This window comes from Anser cygnoides, chromosome 31, assembly GCF_040182565.1.
Source record: "Anser cygnoides isolate HZ-2024a breed goose chromosome 31, Taihu_goose_T2T_genome, whole genome shotgun sequence".
In the NCBI taxonomy this organism is placed as follows: domain Eukaryota; kingdom Metazoa; phylum Chordata; class Aves; order Anseriformes; family Anatidae; genus Anser; species Anser cygnoides.
The window spans coordinates 2218988-2245060 of record NC_089903.1 but is presented as its reverse complement, the minus strand read 5'-3'; the positions used below and the strand labels follow the sequence as shown (position 1 = coordinate 2245060).

Below are 26073 nucleotides of genomic sequence, written 5' to 3'. Positions count from 1 at the left end.
GGTTTAAATGATTTGATGATTAAACGGACAAAATGAATAGTACACTGTGTACGCTGAGTTTACATTGTGCATTTCAATGTATACTACGTTTAAGTAATTTATGTAATACACAGACATCTACTTCAAAAACAATGTGTTTGAAATGAAAATACATTGAGATGGCAGATCAAAGAATTGATGCACATATTTTTATGAGAGGAGCATGAAATTTGACATTATAGTGGAAACAAAAGTGAAGAATAAATAGTAATTACAAATAAAGCAAACATTATACAAACCTTCGCCTGACTGTTATGTTTGCCAGCAAATTTCTTTCTAGTGGCTCCTGAACTCGATATAAGGATTGATGAAAGAAAACTGTGCCATAAGGATTATCATTGGCAGGTATTATAATACTTGCCACGCCATCTAACCCAATAGCACCACCATTGGAGGCCTGAGTTAATTCTACACGGACAATCTCAAAGAGAAGAAAAGAAAAAGAAGTAATGCAGCTAGACAATTTGTGGTTTTTCTAACAATAATTACAAGCAAAGTATAACATGAAATTATAGCACCTTCCTGCCGGAACATTTCTTGTTTTCCATCATACATATTTCTAGAACAAGTCAAAATTAATACCATCTTCAAGGAAGATGTAAGTGCTTGACTTACTTCTTCTATTTCTGGAACATCATCAGCCAGGATTTCCAATAGTAGCATCTGAAAGGCTTCCCCAGGGGCAAAAGTAATATTGCCTGAGGCAACCTGCAAGTCCTCATCAGCAGGGTGTCCACCAATGGTAGCAACCCACTCAACAGTAACGTTACCAAGTGTCCCAGCATTGCGGATTACTGGCAGATTTATGGGTACTGATCCAGATTCAGGCTCCTCCACAGTAAATTCGGTCATCTGGAACACTGAAGTGCAGCACAAAGAGGTGTATTTCATTAACAGTAATATTTAAAATAAAAACACCATCCTAGTTACTGAATTATATATTTTATTTCACTTGATTGCATTCATTTGCACAATTAAAAAAATGTTAATCAGGTTTAAACTTCAAATTGAACTTTCAGTATCATTTTATCTGCAAATAAAATTGGCATGAAAATTCAGCCCCCACCCAAGAGTTTATTCCAACGTATCCATTGTTCAAGGCTAGCCATGATCTAAGTTTTTAGAAGACGGTCAGAAGGTAATTTTTCCCAGTGAGGAAAATTTTTATCATTTTTTATGTCACGTATGGAAAAAATGTGTCAACATATTCCATCTAAATTGTTTCAAATATAAGTCTTTCTTGTATAAAATCTTTAGTTGTTAAGAATGAAGTTAATGAATTATCCATGTGGAATTATTTACTTTTGTCAATTTCCTTTACATTTTGCTGATAAAATGGAATAACTGAAATAAAGTAGGGTACTAAAGGGAGAAAGAGTAAGTCAAATAAAATGGCTGGAAAACATACACCAGAAATACTGAAATAGAAAAAATAAATAGAAAAGATAAATTTCTAAAATGTCATTAAATTTTTGAAATTATCATTTTTTTCTCAAAACCTGTGTAATGAAACTATTTTTGGAAAGTGTCCACAATCCATTTTACTGATAATGATAGAAAGAAGAAAAACTACAATAACTATAATATATTATATATTATATATATATTATATAACTATAATAATAACCAGAAACTATATAACTATAATAATAACCAGAACATACAAGAATGCAATTTAAGTCATATTTGTACTTTCCAATTTCCCCAGATATTTAAACCTGCTTTGCCTGATTATTTTGTAAAACAATGACACTGCACTATCTAAACAGGTTTTGGCATGTAAACTTAAGCTTCAAGCTATTGCAGAAATGCAACATTTAGAATAGATAAAAAAATACAAATTAAATTAAAATCCATCCCCATTAGGAGACTCCAAAATCCACCTTCGTCTCACAAAATCTTGATATATAAGTTGACTGAATGCTTCAATTTCGCTATATAAGGGCACCATTTGCCCTTACTTACACGTTTTAATTTAGTTTATCTTATTTTGTCCTTTACTGTGTTCATCCAGACTTCCCTTTTTGTATTCTGAAAATTTTTATTCCATTGCCCAGTAATAACTCACCCACAAATCAGCAGATTGCTACTGGACAAGAGAAAATATGCAAATAAGACTCATTTACCAAAGGATCCAAACGGGTCATCAGAAGCCTCAATGGTTATGACTGCCCTCGTCAAAGATCCAAGCAAGGCTCCTCCTGTCGTTTGATTCAGCAGCTGAACATAAAAGGACTCCTCAACTTCAGGATTGATATCATTAATTATATAAATTGGCACAGCTTTACTTGTTTCTCCTTCTAGTAAGACAACATCTGATGAGGCTACACTGTAGTCCTCACCTAGATTTGTACATGAAAAAATAACAAAACAATCAAAACACAGAAGAATATTAAGGCATTCTGGTTCATTATGAAACATCACTAATGTTTATCAGCACTAATATTTATCTGTTCTTTTTGCATTCCCTTGTGTTCATATGTTGGTGTGTTTTTTTGTGTTTTTTTTTTCTTTATCTTCATACCCAGAAAATACAATTGTTTATTTCCTAGTGCCTTTTAGATATCTGGATGGATGAAAATAAATCTCATCTTGGCCAAAACAGAGTTTACACTGTCAGTCCAAGAAGCAATTACAAAAGGTCCATTATTATCTTCCATTGAGAAGATCACACAACTGTGACATTTCTATATTTGATTTCTGATAGTTGTCTGGCTTTCCAAGAGATAAAATGAAACAGAAGTACCTTTTTCAAAGGAGATTTTACTAAAGGACATAAGGTCACTCCTTCCCTCGTGGAGCTTTTCAGGGATCACCTGAGAGCTTTACCTTTCATTTGCAAAGTAAAAGTCTTCTTGAATTGTGCTTAACATTTGTCTGTTTCACAGAGGAGTCACCAGCTCTCAATTTCCCTCCAAGAAACTCAAATAAGCCATGTATGGTAGGTTGAAATATGTACAAAGGACTAAGTACTAGCTATATATACTACTACAGGATTTTTTATTTTATTTTATTTTTTTGAGAAAGTGAGTGGCCACCAGGGAAACAAACAGCCAATTCCTTTCCTTAGTTTTCTTGCTAGATTCTTCAGTGATGATATCTCTGAGTTTTTTTAAATTTGATGTAAGGTCTCTTCTATAGGACCTGAATTCCTGTCTCCTAAGTACACTCAGTAAGTATCTCACACTTTGGTATTTTTTCTACTTGTTTTACTAGACTGCATTCAATACACACTTGCTTGCTTTGGTTGCTCGAAGCATACAGTATGCTCTTTCTGGTTTAACACAGAATGTGTATTTCTGCTATTTTGATTTCTTACCAGCTGTTGCAGTTATTGGCATAGCTTTGAATTTCACAGAAACATCTGCAAAAATTCCCCCAGTTCTGGTCACGTTAATGATTGGTCCAACATAATTTTCAGCAACTCGCACAGCTGAAGCTGAAAGCTGAAGTGTTCCAAAAGCATCATCATTGGCATTGATAATTACATGAGCTATAGTCTCACCCACTGATCCAAGACGAGGAGAATTTACAACTGAAATATAAAAAAAAACTCTTAGAGCAAGCCTGAAATGCCTCCTATATATGGCTATACTGTTCATATACATACACCTGAGTTTAGTGGATGGCCACTACTAGCTTTCAATAAAATTTTCATTTTAGATTTGGACAAAATATAACTACAAACTGCACAAGCATATTTTTGATGTTTGAATTATATTATGTCAGAAAATCCACATTCTTACTAACTTATTATTCTACCCTGCTGTGGAGCATACAAAACACCAGTTCTTTGAAGAGGTGAGGTACTAGCAAAATTACTTATTTATTTGTCCATAGGACAATAGAATTTTACACTAGCAATGATGAACTATAAGTAACCTTTCAGTTTCCCAGTAGAATTTTTTGTAGTGTTTCCCTTAAAAATCAAGATTAATGTGGGAGAGTCATGGGGGAGAGGGAAGGGAAATTAGGCATGCCAAGAAGCTCTTAAGCATAAATAAGGCTGTAATGACCTGAATTTATCTGATCGGGCAAACATCCTCTACGCTAAAAAGCCAGCATGAAGCTGCAATTCTACACCACTTAATGTTTAAAAGGCTTTTTTCGCTTTCAGTAAGTGCAACTAGCTTATTTCCTATCATTGTGCTTTACAGAAACAACAGGTGAGCAGGTATTAGCACACAAAACCAATACAGTAATACAGTTGGCCTAAAACACCTGGGATAAAGCAGATGCAGAAGGGAGAAAGAAATGTCCACCCCTGACAAAATTTTGTGGTAAAGGAAATATATGCTGACACACAGAATCTTCATACTTAATGTGAGATACTCTGACATATAACTTACAGGATTCTTAACTATACAGAGTTAGGCAGAGGTAAAATTTTACTGTAATTTCAATTGCTGCATTTTATCCTATTAAATATAAATATTAGCCTACATATTTAAGCTTTTGGTTTACATATGAAAGACACTTACTTGGCCGATCCTGTACTTTGTCGATCAAAACAGTATTGTTTAGCTCCACAAAAACAGATTCTGACCTCTCAGGATCATAATCATCCAAAATAGGCAAAGATATTGTGGCTTCGCTTTCATTGGCTGCGAAGATCACATAACCAGTAATGGGTATATAATCTTCTCCTTGTATTGCTCTAACAACATCAGGTGGAAGAAAGGGTGACTTTTCATCATCACCTAAAGTTCTGTATGTAACCACTACTGTACCAAGAAGACCACCAAGCCTTACTATTGTCAGGGAGATATTTTTTGTTTCTTCCTCAACTTTTATTGGTCTGTTTCTCTCAGAAAAGATGAACAGTCCATATGGATCATCATTAGCTAAAACTGTTAATGTTGCATTAGTGTGATTTCCAAGACGACCACCGGACACATTGATGATCAAAACTGAAAACACCTGATCCAGTTCAGGCACGTTGTCAGGAGAAACTTGTATGGTAATATTTGCTCTCACTTGGCCAACATCAAATGTTACATTCCCATATGCAGAGACCAGGTCTTCTGTAAGATCACAGACTATGACCCAATACAGAGTCACCTCAGACAGGGCCCCATGAGTTCTCACAACCTAAGTGGAAAACACAAAGATTTATGTATTTCTTTGTACTATAAGAAAGAAGAACATAAAAGTGTAAAATGGCATACAGCAAAGTCACAGAATCACAGAATATCCTGAGTTACAAAAGATCCACAGGGATTATCAGGTCCAACACCTGACTCCACACAGGACCACCCAAAATCAAATCGCATGTCTGACAGAGTAGTCCAAATGCTTCTTGAACTCTGGCAGCTCAGTGCTGTGACCATGTCCCTGGGGAGCCTGTCCCAGTGCCCGACCACCTCTGGGTGCAGAACCTTTCCCTAACACCCAGCCTGACCCTCCCCTGTCCCAGCCCCATGCCGTTCCCTCGGGTCCTGTCGCTGTCCCCAGAGAGCAGAGCTCAGCGCCTGCCCCTCCGCTCCCCTCGTGAGGGAGCTGCAGGCCGCCATGAGACCTCCCCTCGGCCTGCTCTGCTCTGGGCTGAACAAACCCAGGGACCTCAGCCGCTCCTCATACTTCTTGCCCTCTAGACCCTTCACCACCATAGTAGCCCTCCTTTGGATGCTCTCTAATAGTTTATGTCCTTCATATATTGTAGCACACACAGTGCTAGAGGTGAGGCTTCACCAGCACAGAGCAGAGCAGGACAATCCCTTCCCTTGACCATCCAGCATTGCTGTGCCTTATGCTCCAGAACACAGTTGACCATTTTGGCTGCTAAGGCACACTGCTGGTTCATATTTCTCTTGCTGTCAAGCAAAACCCCCAGATCCCTTTCCATGGGGCTGCTCTTCAGCCTCTTGTCCCCAGGCCTGTCCGTACAGCCAGCATTGCCCCTTGCCAGGTGCAGAATCCAGCACTTCCTCGTTTAACTTAATTCCAGTCAACTGTGACCTCTCCAGACTCCAAGACTATTGAAAAATTATTGAGAGAGGTCTTGCAATGACATCAGCCAGCTCTTTCTGTACTTTGGGATTAATCCCACTGGACCCCATAGACTTATATGCATCCAGCTGGAGCAGCAAATCCTGCACAAGTTCAAAGTTGGCTGGGAGTTTATCATCATCACAGTCCTGAAATTCAGAGCTTTGGGTGTCCCCGAGCCCATCATTGGTGTTAAAGACAGAGGCAAAGAAGGCATTAACCTCTGCTTTATTGGCGTACTTATTTGTGAGGTTACCAACCTCAACAAGTAATGGATCAATGTTTTCTCTGCTCCTCCTTTTGCTGTTAGCATACTTTAAAAAAAGCACTTTTTGTTGTCCCCACAGTACTGGCCAGCTTCAACTCTGAGTGAACATCACCTCTGTAGTCCTTGTTCAACTGACCTTGCTTCCAATGCCCACAGATTTTCCTTTTTCACCTAAATTCTAGAATAAGATCCCTGCTCAGCCAAGCTGGCCTTCTGCCCAGCTTGCTCAACTTCTGACTCTTTGGAATTGCCTGTTCCTGTGCTCTTAAGAGGTGTTACTTAACTAACCAGCACTGATGGACTCCAATACCTTCAAAAGCAGGTTCCAAGGGGACCTCACAAACTAGTTCACTGAGTAGTCTGAAGTCTGCTGTCTCCATAGCTAGGGCTGAACTTTTGCTGGCAGTTTTCCTCCTATTACCAAAGATTTTAAACTCAGCCATCTCATGGTCACTATGGCCAGGACAGCCTCCAATCACCACTTCACCCACAAGACCCTCACTGTTTACAAGCAACAAATCTGGAGGGCACCTTTCTTAGTCAGCTTCCAGAGTAACTGTACCAACAAGTTATTGTTAACGTGCCTCAGGAATTTCCAGTACCTGTTTGTATTGGCTGTATGGTATTCCCAGCTAACATCTGGGAAGTTGAAGTCACCCACAGGGACAAGGGCAGATGACCTAGAGATATCCCTTAGTTCATTATAGAATAATTTGGCAATGTTGTCCTCCTGGCTGGGTGGTCTATAGCAGACTCCCACAACAACTTCATCTTATTGTTATAACTTATTTCCATGTCCCTTAATCCTTACCCGGAGGATCTTAAGCATGTCATTGCCAACTGCAAGCTGCACACAATCCAGCCCCTCCATTATATACAGTGCAAAGTCATTGACATGATGAGTTAAAAATAAACTAATTTTAAAAACAGTGTAATCTTTATCATCTTAGCTTTGCTGTATTTGTTGTGTCATCAGCACTTACTTTAAAATATTCATACCTCAAATGTAAACAAGTAGAAGTAAATTTAAACTTATATAAAACATTTTAGTTTTAAGCTGAAAGATACACTTTAGAAAGTGAAGTATAAAATGTCAAGACAAATGTACATGATAAAGTTAAGTTAAAATGCTGTAGACCTATTATAAAAATATTGCAGAATGCTCTGTAAAATAGACATAAAAGAGGATTGCATAGCAATATGAGACCCAAAACTTTCTAACCTGCAACATAATATTGCTATCTCCATCTTCAGGCTCAGTTCCATTTACCGAGAGTGACTCAGTACTGAACTAAAAGACGCCATGAGCATCATCAGAAGCCTCAATAGTCACAACGATGTGGGATGCAATTCCCAAGCTGGCTGTAAGTGCAAGTGCCAAAATGAGTTATTTTTTTATACCATCTTTTCTTAAAAGCTAAGGAAGTTTGTTACAAAAAGCACACAGAAAAGCATAACTGGAATATTTCTGCTGTTTTGCATTTTGTGGTGTGTTTTTTTTTTGTTTTAAATGTGGAATAATTATCCACATGGATAAGGAACTCACTTTCAATAATGCAGTCCTGGCAGCCCTTCTATGGAACAACACTCCAAAGCAACATATAAAATGCAAATATTTTAAGAGAGGATCAAAAATAAAATTACTTGTCTAATTAAGGAAAATGAACTAGAATTTAGGGTAGGGGAGAGTTACGTGGTAAAACACAGTGTAAGCAGTGCAGACAGGACAAAAGCAGGTACTATTTTAACTGAAGCTGGAACAAAGAAAAAGCTAGTCCAGGAAATTCTACTACTGTAATGATCATCTTGTGTGAGATAACTTGCTGCTTAGAAAGAGAAAGAGCCTGGCATTTTAAAAAAAATCTGGAAACACAGAAGAGGAAACAACACTTCCCAGGAAGTTCCAAAAAGTGGTTAAACCACAGACTTACTCTCAGGTTCAAACTGAACTCCTTTGTATTTTCAAATAAAACAGAAAATCAGGCTGTCACTGTGGAATAAATTATTTGATTTCGATAATGGGTGCTAACACAATATTTTCAGGTCTCTAGGGTTTAATTCAAAATCCGCCATCATTAGCGTTTCCCTCATAGTAGGTGCTTTTGTTTTCATCTTATTTCTGCATATTGTATGTTTTTAATTTTCTCAAGATTAAATTATCTTTGTTTTCTGTATGTTGTGACAAAAATAGACTTCAAAAATGAAAAATAATCAAAGCATTCTTTTAGAAAAAAAAGAGCTAACACCACTTTTTATTAAGAGTATTTTTGAGATGCAGAGATCAAAGCATAAAGCAAGTGGCAAAAGAAAGTATCAAAACACACAGTCAGGTAATTTTTAAATTACCTTAAATTTAAAAAGTTTCTCTCCTCTTTGCTCTCCAGAAAATTTTACAAAATTTACAAACAAAGCTAATTTTTCTAACTACTTCTGGAATAACTACATTGTGTTCTATAAAAATACAGCTTTGAAGATAGAGAAGCTGTTATTTTCTGTATTACGGTTAGTATTGACTGTTGTTGAAATTGAGCCTTTTTTAAAATGGGAAAGAATGTTTTGACAGGACTCTATGATATATCTCAAACCACAAGCAAAATAACACTATGATAAACTGTGTCAGTAGTGTAGTTCATGAGGGATATTACAGTTAGCATAAAGAAATAAAGATTAATCCAAAATGCTTACCATGCTGATGGACAGTTGGAAGGAAGAAATCCATGTTCCCATCACCACTACCACTGCCATCATTTCTAAAGAGCTCAGCAACTTTAAGATGACAGACATACAGATATATACACATATATACATTTATAAATCAGAGCGCAAGCAAAGAGAAATTTAAACTATTCTGGACAACAGGAAAAAAAGAGGGAAGCACTCTAGGAAGGTATCAACTTTGCTTCTGAAAGTGTACAGGAGTTCTAATAAAGACTGAAATATTTACATATGCCACCTCTTACTTAATTTATGACATTGGAAATAGCAATGGGAAGTCAGAATGAAAGAAAACACATACACATAGTTTATCTTTCCTCTCTTTCCCTCTTTGTGTCCCCATTTTGTATTTCCCCTTTCTCACTCCTAACTGAGGCTTGTCATGGAGGAATCTAAATTGAAAAAAAAAAAAAAAAAAAAAAGGTAGGGGAGACGATAAAGTCCCTCAAGCTCCTTATTCTAATATTTTCTCACAAAGTGAAAATGTTGGGAAAATCTGCAGAAAACTTAACTAATGGGGACTTCATAAGCTTTGTGTTTGTGTTGGAAAGGCCAAAAAGAAGGCTCATTTTAAAAAGGCTATATAGTTACTGGATTACTAAAGTTAGTTGTAAATTTTCTGTCACAACAATTTGAAAGAGAAAAGTTTGACTCCTTTTAACAAAACAACTATTCAACCAAAAAGACAAAATACGTGAAAAGTCTCAAGACTTTACCAAAAGAATCACTGAGACCATGTTGCACCATAGACACATACAATCATAGCAGAGAGCTGGATTAATTCAAGGAAATCTGATACATCCTCCCAGAAGGGACCACACTTGCAATTTCCGAATTGTTTAAAAAAATAACATCAGTTTAAAAAAAAAAAATCAATTTATGGCTGTCAGTGTTTCTAATTACTTTTCCCTCCAACAAGCTTTACAATCTCCGTTAAAATTTTTCTCAAATGGAAAAAAAAATCTGTAAGGTATTCAGGGGTTTATGTGGCAGCACCACTATGCTTTGCCGTCCCTTCAGACTAGCCCTTCAAACCAATAATTCTTTCAAGTGTTTGTCTTGTTCTTACAGACAGTTATCTACGAGCTACCTCTGCAGCTACAGCTCAGCAAACTCCCTATGGCCCTCAACATCCACAGCCTATTACTGCTATAATCCATTTGACCTATGTATTGCAGTTCTTCTGATTTCACTCATGTGGAAGAAAAAACAAAACAAAACAAAACAAAACCCAAAACAAACAAACAAAAACACAACACTTTGACTGTTTAGCCTTAAATATTTTATAAATATTCCATATTTTTGAAATGCAACATATTGCTAATATATTTTTGCATTATTTTAGTTCTCATTACCAACCATGAAGTTATACAAAGTGAAAAGCAGCAATTGCCTTTAGATGACCTAACAGATGGCAGTGATACACTTTCCCTAATACATGGTAATAATATACTTGCTATGGGATCTGGTTGTTTCCACCAAGGATTAAGAAAAGAACTGAGGAACAGTTCTTCCCTACGAAAAAAGACAGCTGTATGGGGGTGGGGATGTAGAGGTGCTTTTTGTTTGTTTTCAGAAATAACATAGAAAATAATGCCAAGAAAGACAAGATTTTTATGAACGAGTAGAGGTCATGAAAATACAACTAAGGGACTGATATATGTGCCTTACCTCCTCCCTCTGGGTTCAACAGCTCCACTTTAAACGTTTTTTCTAATTCAGGAATAGTATTATCAGTGATGTTAACAGTAATGTACTTGTATCTTTCTCCTGGCTGAAATTCCAGTGTACCCACAACAGCCTGCAATATAAGAGCTCTTCATATTTTTGTTCAAGTCTAATGTTTTCATCCATATAAAAAAAAGAAACAGAACCTTCATTTTGTCTTTTTCAAAACATCTACTTTTCCTCACTTAAGCTTTAAAAAAAAATCTGAAAAATCTGTTTTACAAAAGAAAAAAAAAAAGAAGAAGACATCTAAGTTGACATACTGGTGAGCATCTGCATTCATGTACATTTTTCTTATTTTTCTGCACAAATGATCAGTTGGACAAGCAAGTGCAGATACATGCAGGTTATTTTGCTAGGCATATACAAATCCCAGTATGTACAAGCATAATGTTAACCTGTACATGCACTTGAATAATATGGTCTGTAACAACAGCAAAACTCACAAATTGCTACACTGGAAACTCTGTTAAGAAAAAAAAAAAAAGTTCAAAACCAGAGGCTTTTCCTAGACAATGCAACTTACTGCAGAGAAAAGAATGGAGAAGTCACATGATGTATATTTTTAAGTGAATATTACATATCCATTTGCCACATCACCTTGTAAAGTAGTCTTTCTGTGAAAGAATCATAGCTGGGCTAGAGCAGTCAAACTGAAAGCTATCTCCACGATAAATAACTCTAATTAATTCCAAAACAATTATACCACCTTGGCAGTTGCCATACCTGATAATCTTTGGGACTGAAAGCTGTGACTGGCACTGTTCTGTATTCCACCAGAACTGTTCCAAGAAGGCCTTGTGCACGAACTACCAGTAATCTGACGTGTCCAGCTTCTTCTTTAATAGTAATATGGGGCACAGAAGAGGCTGGAAGAATCATTTTATCACCTGGCTGAGGAGGTGGCCCCACAGAGAACTGGAGCAGACCTGGAAGACAAGAATTACTACTTACATGGCTTTTCATAACAAATTTTAAAGATGATAAACAATTTAAATAAAGTGATTGATAACATATCTTGTGATGGTTCTGAAATTAAAAACCACATATACCAGTATACCCTTAAGCCTCAATCACACTATTTCCAGAGATGTGCTGTGTGCCTTACCCTCTCTCACTGATATTCTTGTCAGTCTTGATAAAAGGCACAGCACAATAATAAAACCTTCTCTTCCCAAAAGAGCCTCACAGGCCACGGTTTTGCGTATTTACTGGTACAAGACATATGGAGAAATGACTCTCATTGTCAGGAATTCTCATTTGATGAAAAACCTGGACAGGATCAACTACATGCAGAGCCTTTATTTGCCCTCACAAGAGAATCATTGCTTGTTTGGGCAGGGAAGATTTGAGGCCTTTTTGTAAAATTATAAAAGAAAACTAATTCAGTATTCATTCATGTATATAAACAATGAATTAATTCAAGTTAGATAAAGTGGAATATATGAGATTGCTTCCTCAACTATTACAACCAAGCAAAGTTTTCATCTGACTGGAAAGAACTACACAATAATCTGAAACAAAGCTGTATAATTCCCATCATTGTTACCGTATGGGTGGTCACTGGCTTTGATGCTGATATCAGTAGTTTCCTTTTCTGGATCTATACTTGCTCCACTGGTAGGAGTTGAACCTAGTTTCCCATCTCCAGACACTGCAGAGACTAATGTCACACGGAAATATTCATTTAACTCCGGAATGTCATCATCAATAACATGCAAATTTAACACCTAGAGAAGGACCAAATCATGGAGAAATCAAACCATGCAACATTCTTTGATTAGTCAGTCAGCTGTATCTGCTGTATAGTTCTGAAAGCAAAGGACACTATTTTTGCTCTCCACATAAATTCAACTAATTTCTAAGATAACATTTTATGTCTAGAATATGCTTTCCAAAAACAATGCTTCCAAGCTACTGGAAATGGAAGGCATATTTTCTGAATTGTTTCAAACTACATAAATAAGTGATAATAAATACTTGTTTGGTTGGTTTTGTATATCTTCACAAAAGCAGAGTTTAATTTCCATGTACTGAACATGAAATATCTGATAAATTTTAAAATCTTTTTGAAATTATGCTTATGAAGAGACATTACAGTGATTAATCCAATTTAGAGAGCAAATAAATTGAGCTTATTATACCACCTGACACTTTGACCTGCAGATCATACGATTTACTAACATAACCTTGCTCTAAACACGCTAACACATTCACTTCAGAAAATTCCATCTTTCTTTATGTTTCGATATGGTCGGACAAACATATAGAAAACATTTAAGTAGCTGATCATATTTAGAGGCATGGTAATGAGTAGATTACAAATGTCAGTTGAAAGTCCCTTAGGATATCCCACCTGAAGAGCAGCTTGCTACCAGCCCGTTTCTTAGAGCCATGCACATTAGCTCCTCTGTATGTATGCAGTAAATTGGACCAGTAAGCTGTGTAGCAAGAGCCTACATCAGCCATTTTCTGCCACTAGATAGAGTAATGTGGGCCTCGTCTATGTTGCCATGCTAGAAAAGCTTTGGAAATTTCTGCTATATATGATTGTATGAAATGCAGTAATATCATTTCACAGAGAAATAAAGCTGAATGAACAAACTATTATAACATGAATGAACTATTTTCAGATACCACACGCTTTTGCCAGTCATCACATTATCCAGATTCACAGTTCTAGTGAAGTCACTGGGATCCCTGCAAATGACTTCAGCGAATTTGAGTCCACATTGACTTCTGCAGCCTGATATAAGTGAAACTGAGGATGGTATTTTCTACTCACAATTCATCCTTATTATACAAACAATAATAGAAAGTGTATGTTGTTTCTACAGTACTGTGGTCCCGCACCACTTCTTCAAATAAATTTAACAATTCTGTGCTGTACATCAGGATTGAATTCATTGAAACAGATTATTTTTATTTCTATTTCTAGCACACGCTGTTTATTACCACAGAATTTTAATCATAGGACAGCCCACGCTGGATGGGACATCAAAAGATGAAGTTCAATGTTTCATGGAAAAAAAAAAAATAGATGAAATAATCCAGCACCATGTTCAACTGCATCTTAAGCACCCCTGGTGATGGGAATTCTACCATAGAACCATACATTGGTTTGGGCTGGAAGGGACCTTAAAGCCCACCCAGCGCCACCCCCTGCCATGGGCAGGGACACCTCCCCCCAGCCCAGGCTGCCCTCAGCCCCATCCAGCCTGGCCTTGGGCTCTGCCAGGGATGGGGCAGCCGCAGCTCCTCTGGGCAGCCTGGGCCTGGGCCTCACCGCCCTCTGAGGGAAGAATTTCCTCCTTCGCCCCCTCCCTCGCCCTGCTGCCCACGCTGCTGTTGGTGCAGCCCAGGGTACGGGTGGCTTTCTGGGCTGCAAGCACACATTGCCGGCTCATGTCGAGCTTCTCATCAACCACCACGCCCAGGTCCTTCCCCCCCCAAGGGGTGCTCTCAGTGCTTTCTCTGCCCAGCCTGTGTTTGTGCTTGGGATTGCCCTGGCCCAGATGCTGAGGTCGGGACAACCCGACCCTGTCCCTAAGGAAGTCGTTCCAGTAGTTGTAAAAAATTTCAAGACAAAACCTCTCCCACTCTATCTTTGTACTCTTTGCCCTCTGTCTTCTCCTGTGGTTTCTTGAGAAGAGAGAGCCTCTGTCAACTCTGGAGCTGCCCTTTAGGTACTGTAATAATGGGATCAAAGTCCCCTTCTAAAGGGTGAAAAGATCTAACCCCTTGAGTCTTTCCTTAGAGGACAGGTTCTCCAGCTCTTTGATCATCTTTCTGGCCCTCTTTTGGACCTCCAGTCTGCCCACATAATTTTTTAATTGTGGGCCTCTGTAGCTTTGAATTCCTACTCTTCAGTGTATCCTGGTATCCTGGTATTTCTTTTTTCTTTTTCTTTTTTTTTTAAACTAATTCAGATAAGGAATTTCGTAAGACTTTTAGAAAGCTTTCTCAGAAGCAGCTAAAGCTTCCCTTATGTATCATTTCTCTTTCTCTCCCCCAACTCAGAGATGCAATTCTGATTACCAATTTCAGGTGTCTCTAAGGCCAGAATATTGAATAATTTCCTTATGTTCCAGTTGCTCGCACACTTTATGCAGAGGAATAGATTAAAGCAGACAGTAATCATTTCAGGGAGACTCAAAAACAGCTATTGTTACAAGAACACCTTTAATCTCCTGTTTCTGATTTTGAATTTAAAAGGAGACAGAACCTGGATAGCCTTGAGTGCAAGAACAGCAATGAATCTTACTATTGCCTATTTAATTGTTGTGGACATAAATTTGAGTTACAACACTCAGATCAAACCTGATCATTTTCCAATTTCGAAAGTACATGGACTATCTACACTTTTTAAAGTATATGTACACATACACATAAATACAGTTAATATTTTTTATGTATATGTACATATATCTAATATGTACATGCACACATGGTGACTTTTGAACTGACATATACACAGAGCTACAAATAACACTTTCTTGTTGTCAGGGATGGAAAAAAAGAAAGAAAGAAAATATATATATAACAAAAAAATAACAACATAAAATAACAAAATAAAAAATAATAATAAGAAAAGCCATGTGAAGTAAACACTCTCTAGTATGCAAACCAGCCAAGCACCCTCAGAAGGTATTTTCCAGGAGGTTTGTAAAGGACAGGATGAATTGTTAATAGGAAGGTAGGGTTTACCTCTGATCTCTGCCAAGGAACGAATGTGATAGTGCCACTGCTATTAGAAAAATCGGTAACAGAGTAATTAATGCCAGTGGAATCAACCTGTGAGATAATGTACTTTATATACACATAGTCTAGGGCTCCCCTTGTACGCTCCACAACACAGGATATAGTGGAACCTTCATCAGCAGTCTGGAAGAAAGCGAAAATTTGGAACGTTTATTACTGTCAAAGTAAATCAAGGCAATTTCATTAAATAACACGAAAATATTTAATGCCAGACAAATGTTCAAGTAAAAAATTGCTGTCATGTTACTTTCAGCTCTTTTGGAGTGTTAGGAAGCTGAAACTGACCTTGATGCCAATCAGAACAATCCTAGTGGAATCTGCAAAAGTCTGATGCCTCCCTGAGGACTATTAAGGTAACAAATAACAATACACTGCAGTTCGTCCTGGACACAACCCCTTTCCTAAAACTATGCGTCAGAGACAGAATCAATATGCTTGAAATGTACCTGTCGAAAGCAAATGAAACTATTGCTTTATAATAACGTCAATATTGTAATTTTCCTTAGCAATAATTTAAAGAAAGATTTGGATCAGCACTTTCTCTAACCAGACACACTATGGATAGAAATAAACTATACCATCATCATTCAGAAAAACAGATTTTTCTCTTCTACTGTCCTCCTTACAATTCTGTATCTTCACAGATAACATGACTTCTGCAGCGACAACTTCACGTCTCTGGAATGAAGCTTTAATTGGTACTGACCTTCTATTTTAGAAAATAACGTTCATAAAATTAACATAGAAAATAATTTTATCTGAAAGTTATTGGAAAGGTTAAAGCTATCTTATGCATTAGATAAATTTCAGGGCTGCTTTGTAAGAAAGCATAGATACTGTGTGTGACTTCAGCTGCCTAGTAGACAGATATGCACAGTTAAACTACTGGTAAAAAAATGCTGTGTTCCTGCATCACCACTAAGAGCTCTAATACTTCCCTGGTGAAATGGACATATGATAGGTGCAAAACAATTACCGTGCCATATAATTATTTTTTTTCTTCATGGTTGGCTGATGATCTGTGGCATCACAGCGTATCAGAGGTACTTGAACCTGAAGGAATCTATTATCATAGCATATGGTAGGCACACAATAAGCAAACTGAACCAAACTGAAAACTAGTATCACTCAGGCAAGACAGTTATTTTAAAAACATCATAAGCACTTTGATTAAAAAAGAATGTAATTAAAGCTCATAAGAGTTCCCAAATGAAAACTATATTAAATTTTTTTTTCCACAAAATAATCCAATACCAGTAGAGATAGCTATCATGTTATTCCCCCTTATAATTGATTAAAGAAGTAAAGAATGATTTATGTTTATTTCAAGCCTCCTCAAAAAGTAGCAAGTTTACACTCTGCATATAGAATGGATACCACTGAAAAAAGATTTCATCTGTTAAAACTAAAACAACAAAAAAAACCACTACTAAATCAACCAACTGACATCAAACATATGCAAATTATAACTTAGTTTATGACAGCAAATGAAGGTGGAAAAATCCATAACACTTTGTCATTGCATGATCTCTAGTAAAATTATCTCAAACACATCATGTGACACAGAAAACTAAAATAAAAATCTTTGCAATAATCCATTCTCAAAAAAAAACCAGAGAATTAAATCTTACATTTTAACTGGTAACTCAAATGTAACAGAAGTGAAGGTAAAATATTTTTCTAGAAAAAAAAAATTAAGCCTTAGTCTTCAGTTTATATAGTAAACTAAATTTTCTTAACCATTTTTTTCTTTAGTTTTTTAAAATTATATAGTAAATCCCAGTGGAACTGAGGTTGTATTAACAGAACATATGCATCTCCAAATCCTAGGAAAACTTTGCTTAACCACAAAAGCAAACACTGCAAAATCTAGGGTTTGTTCAGGTCACTTGGTCCTGCCATTTAGCTTTCTGTGCCTGAAATATCACCTACAATTTCCATTATGACCACCTTACCTCAGGGATACATGCTCCAGTGAAGCCAAATAAACCATTAGCATTATCACTTTTCTGTATTCTTAATCTTGCTGTGGTGTTTTCTTGTGAAATTCGAGCTCCACCACGCACAGAAATGAGCTTTAGTATGAATAATTCTTCTCCTTCTTCCTCTTTGTCATCCTTTGCAGACACGATGAATGATTTATTGGTCTCTCCTTGCCAATACTCCAAATACCCAGAGACAGGGTGGACATCACTTTTTGCAGGAGTTGCATGAAGTTCATAGATCTCTGCTCGTGTCAACTTACGCTCATAAAGCCTTACATCCTGCATTAACCCTGTGTACCTACTGCTGCCGTTGATTCCTGCTCCAATTCTTACTATTCCTGGACCTGAGAAGGAAATTATAATTTTTTCTCATGTTATTGTATTTGTATGAAACAGTCAGCAACTGACTACCTGTTTTTCTTAAAAACCAATGGTAAACTGTTCATTGTCCCTGGATGAGGAATCATATTGATCTTGAGATCCAAAATCAGGAGGTTCCTTGAGCCTCATCTCAATGTTACAGGTAAGTCCTCACAGGCCAAACAATTCCATCCTATGCTGTCCAAGTTTTTCATCCTATTAGTTCTAGCAGCACATTATCATCATCCCTCATTTTTATAAGTCTTAGAGACTTGAGGCTCCCTCTTTCCTCCACAGATTTTCAGAGCAGAACTGCAACCCCTTTTAGCCCTTGTTTTGCTGAACAAATCCTACTTTGTTTCCCTCTGCTAGGGCAGCTGATCCATTCTGATGATACTCATGATTACTGCATTAACCCTTCTGGACATCCATTTCATCCACCACACTGTAATTCCATGCAAATTCCAAACTCTTTTTACAACAGCATTTATATTTCTCTGTCTCCAAACTATAGGATCACAGCTGCCTCATATTCATTCCTACTCTATCCTATTCTGTGCCATGCTATGCTCTTGTGCTAAAACACACACATCAGCTGTTTTCAGTTGCCTTTCAGAAAACGAAAGAAAACAAACAAACAAAAAAAGCTGTGCTCTTCAGTGTATTGTCATACATATGACACTGAGTGGCAGTTGTAGAGATGAGCAACCACAGGAACTGATAAAAGTCCCAGGGCACAAAGTGGAGGATGCTGAGAAAAACTGGGCTGCTATGCACACCACTGTGTATTACCCAACATTCAACGGAGAGAGATGACATACTTGCCTTACTATTGCATTATCCCCAGACACACGCCATCCCCACTAATAAAGAAAATTTACAGCACAGACATATCCTTCTAGCAATAAAAGCATAATTGCATTTCACATATATTTGTTCTAGAAACCGAGGGAGGGAAAAAAAAAAAACCTCTCAGCCTCTCAGCTTAGCTACAGTACTGCAAGTGTGATGGAAATTACTAATTGCAGAAGTACTATTCTTTTTACAAATGGAAAATTTGATTTCTTAAACTTCAACCTGGAATTTTAAAAGCAGAAATAAAATAGTACACCATACAATTAATAGTCCTCTACTCTCACTCAACATCGCAGCAGTTTGAATTTTTTAGAACATTCACACAATTTCCATAGGCTTTCTGAAAATCCTCAAAGAATTCTTATCCATTCCTTTCAATTAACTTAACAGATATAATCATTTCAGTGTATTTCTTCCACCTTTGAAGTGGCTAGACTATGCATTTCAGAGCTTTATATATGGAGAAAAATAGCAAAGGCTCACCATCAAGAATTGCTTCTCCTTTTAGACTCTTCATTCCTCCCAGAACTAGAATTCCATCAACGTAAAATTCAATTATACTTTCATCCAGAGTAATCAGAACGTGAAGCCAAGTATTCTCATCCAGGTATTTCATGACTGATGTTTTAGCCATGTATGTCATATTGGACCCTAATGCTGTATAATGAAGCACTACAGAAACATGAGAATCATTTGTCTGAATTTTCACACCATAATATAAAGTCCCATTATCGTTATCCTTTTCAACTATATAGCCATCTGTACTGACATTAGGAATTAACCAAGCTGAAAATGTAAAATTGGTTACTGCATTATTTCCATTGTTATGGGTATTCAGGACCGATAATGCCAAATGCATCCTCTTTTCCACTGAAATACAGAGCGTCTGTTCCACTGTGATGGCGCCTCATGTGGGGCTGTGATTGTACTGAGCTTGGGAATGATCCAAGCAACAAGAAATCTACCATTGATGGCAGTCCAGCTTGGAAGGTACTAGACAGTATTTCCCAACCTAGTCGGACAACACCAAAGGTGCCTTGCTGTCTCCAGATGGTGAAGTCCGTAATATAGGAAAGGTCATCTTCAGAAAGAGTATCTTCCACTATCTCTCTGTCCTGGCTCTCTGGATCTATAACAAACACTCCAAAAGGGTCATCATTGAAAGGGATCATGACAGTTACAGTAGGACTGGTTTCAGATAACTGACCACCAGGACCAGGAGACCCACCTGCGTAATAGAAGTTAGAGTAAAAGTTAATGATTAAACAACACACTCAGAAAAAAGTTTCAAAGTACTTTTTTTTTTTTTTAATAAAACAAGTTTCTAAAAAAACCTCAAACCCTCCTTTAAGATCCTCTGGACTTATAGCAAATGATCTAACTTGAAAATTACATAGGTTAATTGTATTATTCTTAAAACACTGTGCTGATGTAATTTCAGTAGAAAACAAACCCACATGCTATTTTTCAGCTGTAAAACACACAGATGTCTTTCAGGTGAAACATGACAAGGTCCATCTTTTCTTAATTAGCCAATAAGGTAGGTTACCTTTGATTCGTTTGATAAGCATGGGGGCCAAATTCAATTCTTGTATTGCTCAAAGACTTACAGGAATAGAGAATGGCAAAATCTTGCCTGTTGCCTCTGATACAGAAGTACATACACCTTGCAGAAACAGTAACCAGTTGTGTGTTAAAACTGCTGCCCAGTCCTGGTGTTAGTCATCTATCTTTGCACAGTAAGAATTCATGATATGAAGATCATGTTGTGAATGGAGAATCTCCGTGTTCAAAGTGTACAGTGATCTACCTGTTATAAGCAGGAAATCTTTTGTACATCCGTATGGACTTCACTTACAGGAAAGGCCAACACACATTTTCACTTGTATCAGAGCACAGAAGACCATGAATAGTACTAAAGTGGAATTAATCCAGATTAGGAAATGTGTCCAGTAGCAATTTAAAGTTGTAATTTAAGTCATGTGAAGTGGTAACTACAAGTATTTTACCTCCTCTAGGGAAACAAACAAACAAAAAAGCAACCTCTATTATGGTAGACACACATAACCTTTAATACCTTTGTTATTTCTTTGTTAGTATCTTTGTTTTATATTTTGTGCATGGAGATCTATGTATCTGAAATTCAGAACTCTTGGTTTTTGAAATGAAACTTCTGAACTTTAAGAAGTTTAATTTCAAAAACCAAGAGGCATCCCTTTTAAAGTTCAGATCACCAAAATGTGTTTAACAGTAATTCGGGAACTGAGTAACTCTCTATATATGGAAATCAAGATTAAATGAAAAATAAGACCTAAAACCTTACCAGAAAAGCATAGGATATCAAGACATGATTCAGAGCAATGCTCTTTCTAGTGTTGGTTTCTTTTTGATTGATTAAACATAACTCTTTTCTACCAGATATGAAGGAAATGGTGATATGGAAGACAATACCTGAAGCATTCACCAACTTTAGAATGTAAAATTCATTGAATTCAGGAATTCTATCTGAAATGGCACGTAGTGTTATTGACTTCGACCTTTCACCATCCATGAAGCACACAGTCCCATAAGTTTCATAGAATTCTTCTCCTGGCTTCAGTGCAGAGTTATTATCAAACAACTGCCAGGTCAAAGAAACATTGCCGAAGTGTCCTCTGTGTCTCAAAATCCTGTTCAGTGATACAGAAAGAATGAGAGTCCTGGCAGGCATGCATCAGCGTTGAGTAGAAAAGGAAAATGTGGAGACTCCTTTTACTGTAATCTTCCTTACAGTAAGAAGTAATATACTATGTAATATAAAGTAAAATACTAATATACTACAACTGTTCCATGAAGCCTTCCTTTTAAAGGCAACCACTTTTGCAGTACAATTCTACTCCCGGAATACGTACTTTAGAAAACAGAAGTAGCATACGCAGGTCCATGCAGAATACTACTGTGAAGCTACACATCACTGTGTCTTGTAATTCCAATTTATAATAATAAATATGAATGCATAATAGTTCAGAAAGTTAACATTAAAAATTAATATACTTGGACACTCTTAGACAGGAAAGAGAATCATCTACATTTAACCACAAACGTTTCTCCTTTCAGTCATCAAGTCTACTTAAACTTTTTCTTACACTTGTATTAAATTAGAATTACATTCTGAATTACATTCAGTTTTGAAATGTAGCATGTAAACAAAGAAGTAGCTTCTGAATATAAACCTGTTCCTCTGAAGAGCAGGCACAGCTTCTTGCAGTAGGGTTAATTACCAATTACTGAGGGAACATTGTCATAATATATGCATTTTATAACACCCTCTGGGATAAGATGCTGTTGTTACTCCAGCAGATGATATTTGCAATAATACAGAGGTTGTATTAGTAGAACGAGTAGCTATGCCTTATTGACAGCATTCTGACAATATAATTTTGTATAGGACTTCTCTGAAAAAACATAAGAACATAAGAAAATGTTAGAGCCACAGTACTAAGCCAAGCTGCTTCTGGGATTTGTGGATATCTTCAAAATCTGTTACCTACAATAGCCTAAAAAAGTGACCAGTGACCTAAATGATTGTCCTGAGTACATTTATAGCTAGCTATCTAATAAACGACTTCATGATGGTGAAAACCTATTTTTAATGGGTGTAGGAGCTCCTAAAAATACCAGTGATGATATGTCAGTGCTTTGTGTATGTTGACTATGTTCATTTACAGAAACAAACAAACAACAACAACAACAAAAACACACAAATTGCATTACGTGATACATTTTTATCTGAAATCTTTTAAGGTTTTCATTAGCTGAACTAATTGGTTGCTAGGAAATGTATGCCATCAGTGGACTGGTTTGCGGATTGGATTAACTTGTCTGTGGGAGTTTGATATTTCTATGGTAACAGTTTCTTCATTCTGCTTTGATATTTGATCTGTGTCTGATTGTCTGTTCCTTTTCTTCCTCATTAGTCTGCCTTAATCACAGTGAATGAGCCCAGGGGCAGAAATGAATTTGTGCCGCTCACTCTAATTAGAGAGAGGGGAACCTATGGGACGGTCGTCATAACTTTTGAGGTGAGTTTATCCAAAAGACTTCATACAGTAGTCTGTTGGATTAAACTGAGAGGCTGTAATCATAATTTATTGAAGTGTTTGCAAAAGGGGAAGAAGGACAAAATACCTACATCTACATTAGGTAGATCTGTTTCATAAAAGGGATTCATATTAACCGTCATATAGAAAATACTGTAATTATCTGACTGTTTAATTGACTGTTTAACGTTAAGAGGTACTAGAGAAAACCGAGTATATTCTGTCATTTAGAAAGGTACGTGAGGCAACATCAGTATGTATTACTAGAAAATAATGCATATTAAGTATGTAAGAAGTGTCTTATCTAAGTTTTTTTAATTTTTTTAAAAAATATTTATTTTACATACAAATATTCAAGTGAGTCTTTAATGATTATCCCAACTTTGAACTGTGAGTGCTCAGGATTTGGTGAATTTCTGTATCTATAATCATCTGTATCTTGATCTCTATCTTGAATCCCCTGCAAATGAAGCTTTTGAAATAATTAATCATGTTGAATACTTATCCTGTTATTTACATATGTGATTTGAATGTGATACAATTACTGACTTCATTGCTTTCTTTTTCTTATCTAGCTCAGACTCTATTATTTACTTTAAAATTATATATAAAATCTTTCATATAGATATTTCTGTACTAGTTGCCTGGTCCTATAGGGTAAGGCTTTAATCTAGACCTCAAAGCTTTAGTCTAGACCTGTCAAAACCAGAAAAGCTTTGCACTGGATTTTATTAATACTAAATATAGCATGAATAGTTAAAGTACTGAATATGATTCTCTGTGCAATTTTTTGCAAATATGTTTGTTTTAAGGTACAGTAAATCTTACTCTCTGGACAATTACTTAGGTCTGTCTCACATCATTATATATGTATGTTGAAAAATAATTTACAAAATGTTCTAAAACCAAAAAATCCCATATGACCTTTAAGAGGCTTTGTAGTATTTTGAGTTTGACTGTTAAATTTAGTATCTTTAATATCACAAGTTAAGATAGAAGGGACACAAAACCAGTAAGTACTATTACTTTGTCTTGGAATTTATTATGAAATACTATTGATTCAAACTGAATTTGCATGAATATCCTTTCTGTAATATGAAAGAGTCAGTTATGCATCAGAATATACTAAAGAGTCCCCATAGGCCTATATGGAAGTAGTTTTCTTCCTCTTATTCTGGAAATACGGGATTTCTTCAGAGTGGTTGTTCTGACTTACACTGTCTGCCAGAAAAGAGCAGATTTTCACAACTGAATGTTCATGTAAGTTGTAAGTTGGAGATGGCTGAACAGATAGTCATTTGTTATGCAAGTCACACTGCATATTGGTTATTGTACTTGCACTGGATTTGTATTCCTGCTTTATAGACTTCTCATCAGACAAATCAATTCTTTGCAGATAAAAGATGGTCCAAACCCAGCTGAAGAAGACCTAAGTCCAGCTAAGGGAAATATTACATTCACACCTGGGAGATCAAAGCTGATTTATAATTTAACAGTGCTTGATGATCAGGTAGGAACAAGCTGACTTCATCTTAGGCTTTGATACGTAGAAGGTTAACTGAAGTTCTGGAAAGACTTAGAGTAATAAGTTACAAAAAGGCTTGGCTTAAATAAGGTTAAAAGCAGTTCTATTTGATGAAGTGATGTTAAATTTTGGCTCTCTGGTCTATTATTTTTACTCTTTCCAAGCTCCCTCTTTAATTCTCATCAGTGAATAGTTTTAGTTTATGTGCATATCCTGGCTGAGCAGACATGTTATCTTTGTCACTAAAGAAAGAATATTACACATTGAAGATTCACAGGGAAAAGGCAGATTCAAAAATATTTTTTGTCGTTGTTTGTTTGTGGTTTTTTTTTTTCAAATATGTTTCAGGGTAGAAACATATTTGAAAAAATCCTAAAAATAGATGAGATTCCTGAAACAAACATGCAGTCTTGTGGAAAGCATGAATACTAGGTGATAATTAACATTTTTCTGTTTTCAGATTGGCCAATTGAAAAAAAAAAACAACACACACACAAAAAAACCAAACCAAAACAAAAAAAAAACACAACATAACTCATAGGTTGTGAGGCTTTCTTTTTATCTCAGAGTAAACAAAACATTCTTCTAATTTGCAACTTGTGATTTTCCTTTTTTCTTACCTGCACTTTTCTTTTGTGTTTTTCTTTTCCTTTATAATAAGCTTAAGAGGGAAAACTGAGACATCAAAATAAGTATATATGATACAAAACAACTTAGTAAGAAATTCATAAGAAAACAATAATGGTGAAAGGTGTGTGTCTCAGAAGTGAGCACAGAACTGTAAAGCAGCTTGTTTCCTTTTTACTCTTAGTTATAAAAAATGTCCTTCCACATTTCTACTGATACTCTAGTGTTAAGAGGCTGTGCCAACCTGGGGTGCTGAAGTGTAGAAACATCTCTTTCCAATTCAATGTAATATTTCAGTGACTTACACACAGAAATAAATTATTAGGGTCTTTTCTCTTGGGAGGATGTGATTTTATTTATTTTTATTCTGAGAAATGCTCTCAAACTTCTGTTTCTAAAAGTTTGATCTGTATTTGGTGTGTCTAGTCAACGTCTTTCCACTCTTTGAAAGTCTTTCACAAGTGTATGTGAAAGATGAATTTTGCACAAAAACCTTTATTGATGATGATGATGATAGAGTTCACAAGAATCCAGTAACACTACTGTCAGAACTTAATTTGAGCTTTTAGGATCTGAGTTAGGGAAACCAATGAAACAAGTATTTTTCTGAATTGTGCAGCCTTACAGAAGGTAGGGGACTGCAGTTCTGATTTCCACAGCTCTGCATTTATAGTACTTTTCCTGTGCAGGTTTCCTTTTTAAGTATAATTGCAACTTTAAGAGAAAATTAAAGAGGCAAGGCAGCACTGGAAATCATTTATACTATTATATTCGAAGTTTGACTCATGTATTTATTGGTCAATCATGATGTAATTGAAAGCTCCACAATGCCTTATTTATGTAGGATACTAAGATTTTATCTGCAACTAAAATGGCATGTACGTTCTGACTGTCAAATGCGTATTTTTGTACTGCAAGACAGTATATGAACTAGTGAACTAAAACAAGCGTAAGTTAACATCAATTTTAATAAGATAAAATAGGAAATAGTAGTGTAGGAGAGAGGTGACAGAGAGCTTGCAAATCTCACGCTGGAAAAAAAAACAAACAACCTGCATCAGTCAATAATATTATGCAAGTTTAAGTGCCACAAGTCAAACAAGGGACAAAATTGGCCTCAGCTACAAAGACAGCGGCGTGCAT

At 36.3% G+C, this 26073-nt stretch overlaps 3 protein-coding genes across 11 annotated transcripts in view; 1 reads left to right on the top strand and 2 right to left on the bottom strand.

The window, feature by feature from the left end:
- Nucleotides 1-9188, bottom strand: part of LOC136787892 (adhesion G-protein coupled receptor V1-like) — an 82963-nt gene extending 73775 nt beyond the window's left edge. For all 8 annotated transcript variants that reach the window (XR_010826959.1, XR_010826961.1, XR_010826962.1 and 5 more), the window contains exons 1-7: nt 8981-9188; nt 7518-7657; nt 4521-5130; nt 3359-3574; nt 2166-2381; nt 655-899; nt 279-460 (exon numbers count right to left, since the gene is read on the bottom strand). Coding sequence is in view for 3 of the 8 variants with exons in the window: in XM_066985288.1 (XP_066841389.1) it covers nt 279-460; nt 655-899; nt 2166-2381; nt 3359-3574; nt 4521-5130; nt 7518-7526 (1478 nt within the window). In the remaining 5 variants the exon portion in view is untranslated. The remainder of the gene's footprint in view (nt 1-278; nt 461-654; nt 900-2165; nt 2382-3358; nt 3575-4520; nt 5131-7517; nt 7658-8980) is intronic.
- On the bottom strand, nt 7777-21496 carry LOC136787895 (adhesion G-protein coupled receptor V1-like). 2 transcript variants are annotated; one of them, XM_066985301.1, is made up of 8 exons: nt 21151-21496; nt 19183-19927; nt 17455-17828; nt 15446-15622; nt 12288-12468; nt 11465-11667; nt 10682-10811; nt 7777-9061 (listed from the first exon to the last, which is right to left on the bottom strand). In XM_066985301.1, exons 2-8 carry the CDS (start codon nt 19556-19558, stop codon nt 8943-8945), a joined length of 1560 nt encoding a protein of 519 aa, XP_066841402.1. In that variant the 5' UTR covers nt 19559-19927; nt 21151-21496; the 3' UTR covers nt 7777-8942. The 2 variants fall into 2 exon arrangements, with proteins under 2 accessions (XP_066841402.1, XP_066841403.1); XM_066985302.1 differs by lacking the exons at nt 7777-9061; nt 10682-10811 and adding an exon at nt 10825-10847.
- The window catches only part of LOC136787811 (adhesion G-protein coupled receptor V1-like), an 84506-nt gene continuing 78041 nt past the window's right edge, over nt 19609-26073 (top strand). The window contains 3 exon segments of the mRNA XM_066985140.1: nt 19609-19689; nt 22656-22760; nt 24175-24288. Coding sequence (XP_066841241.1) covers nt 19609-19689; nt 22656-22760; nt 24175-24288 — 300 coding nt within the window.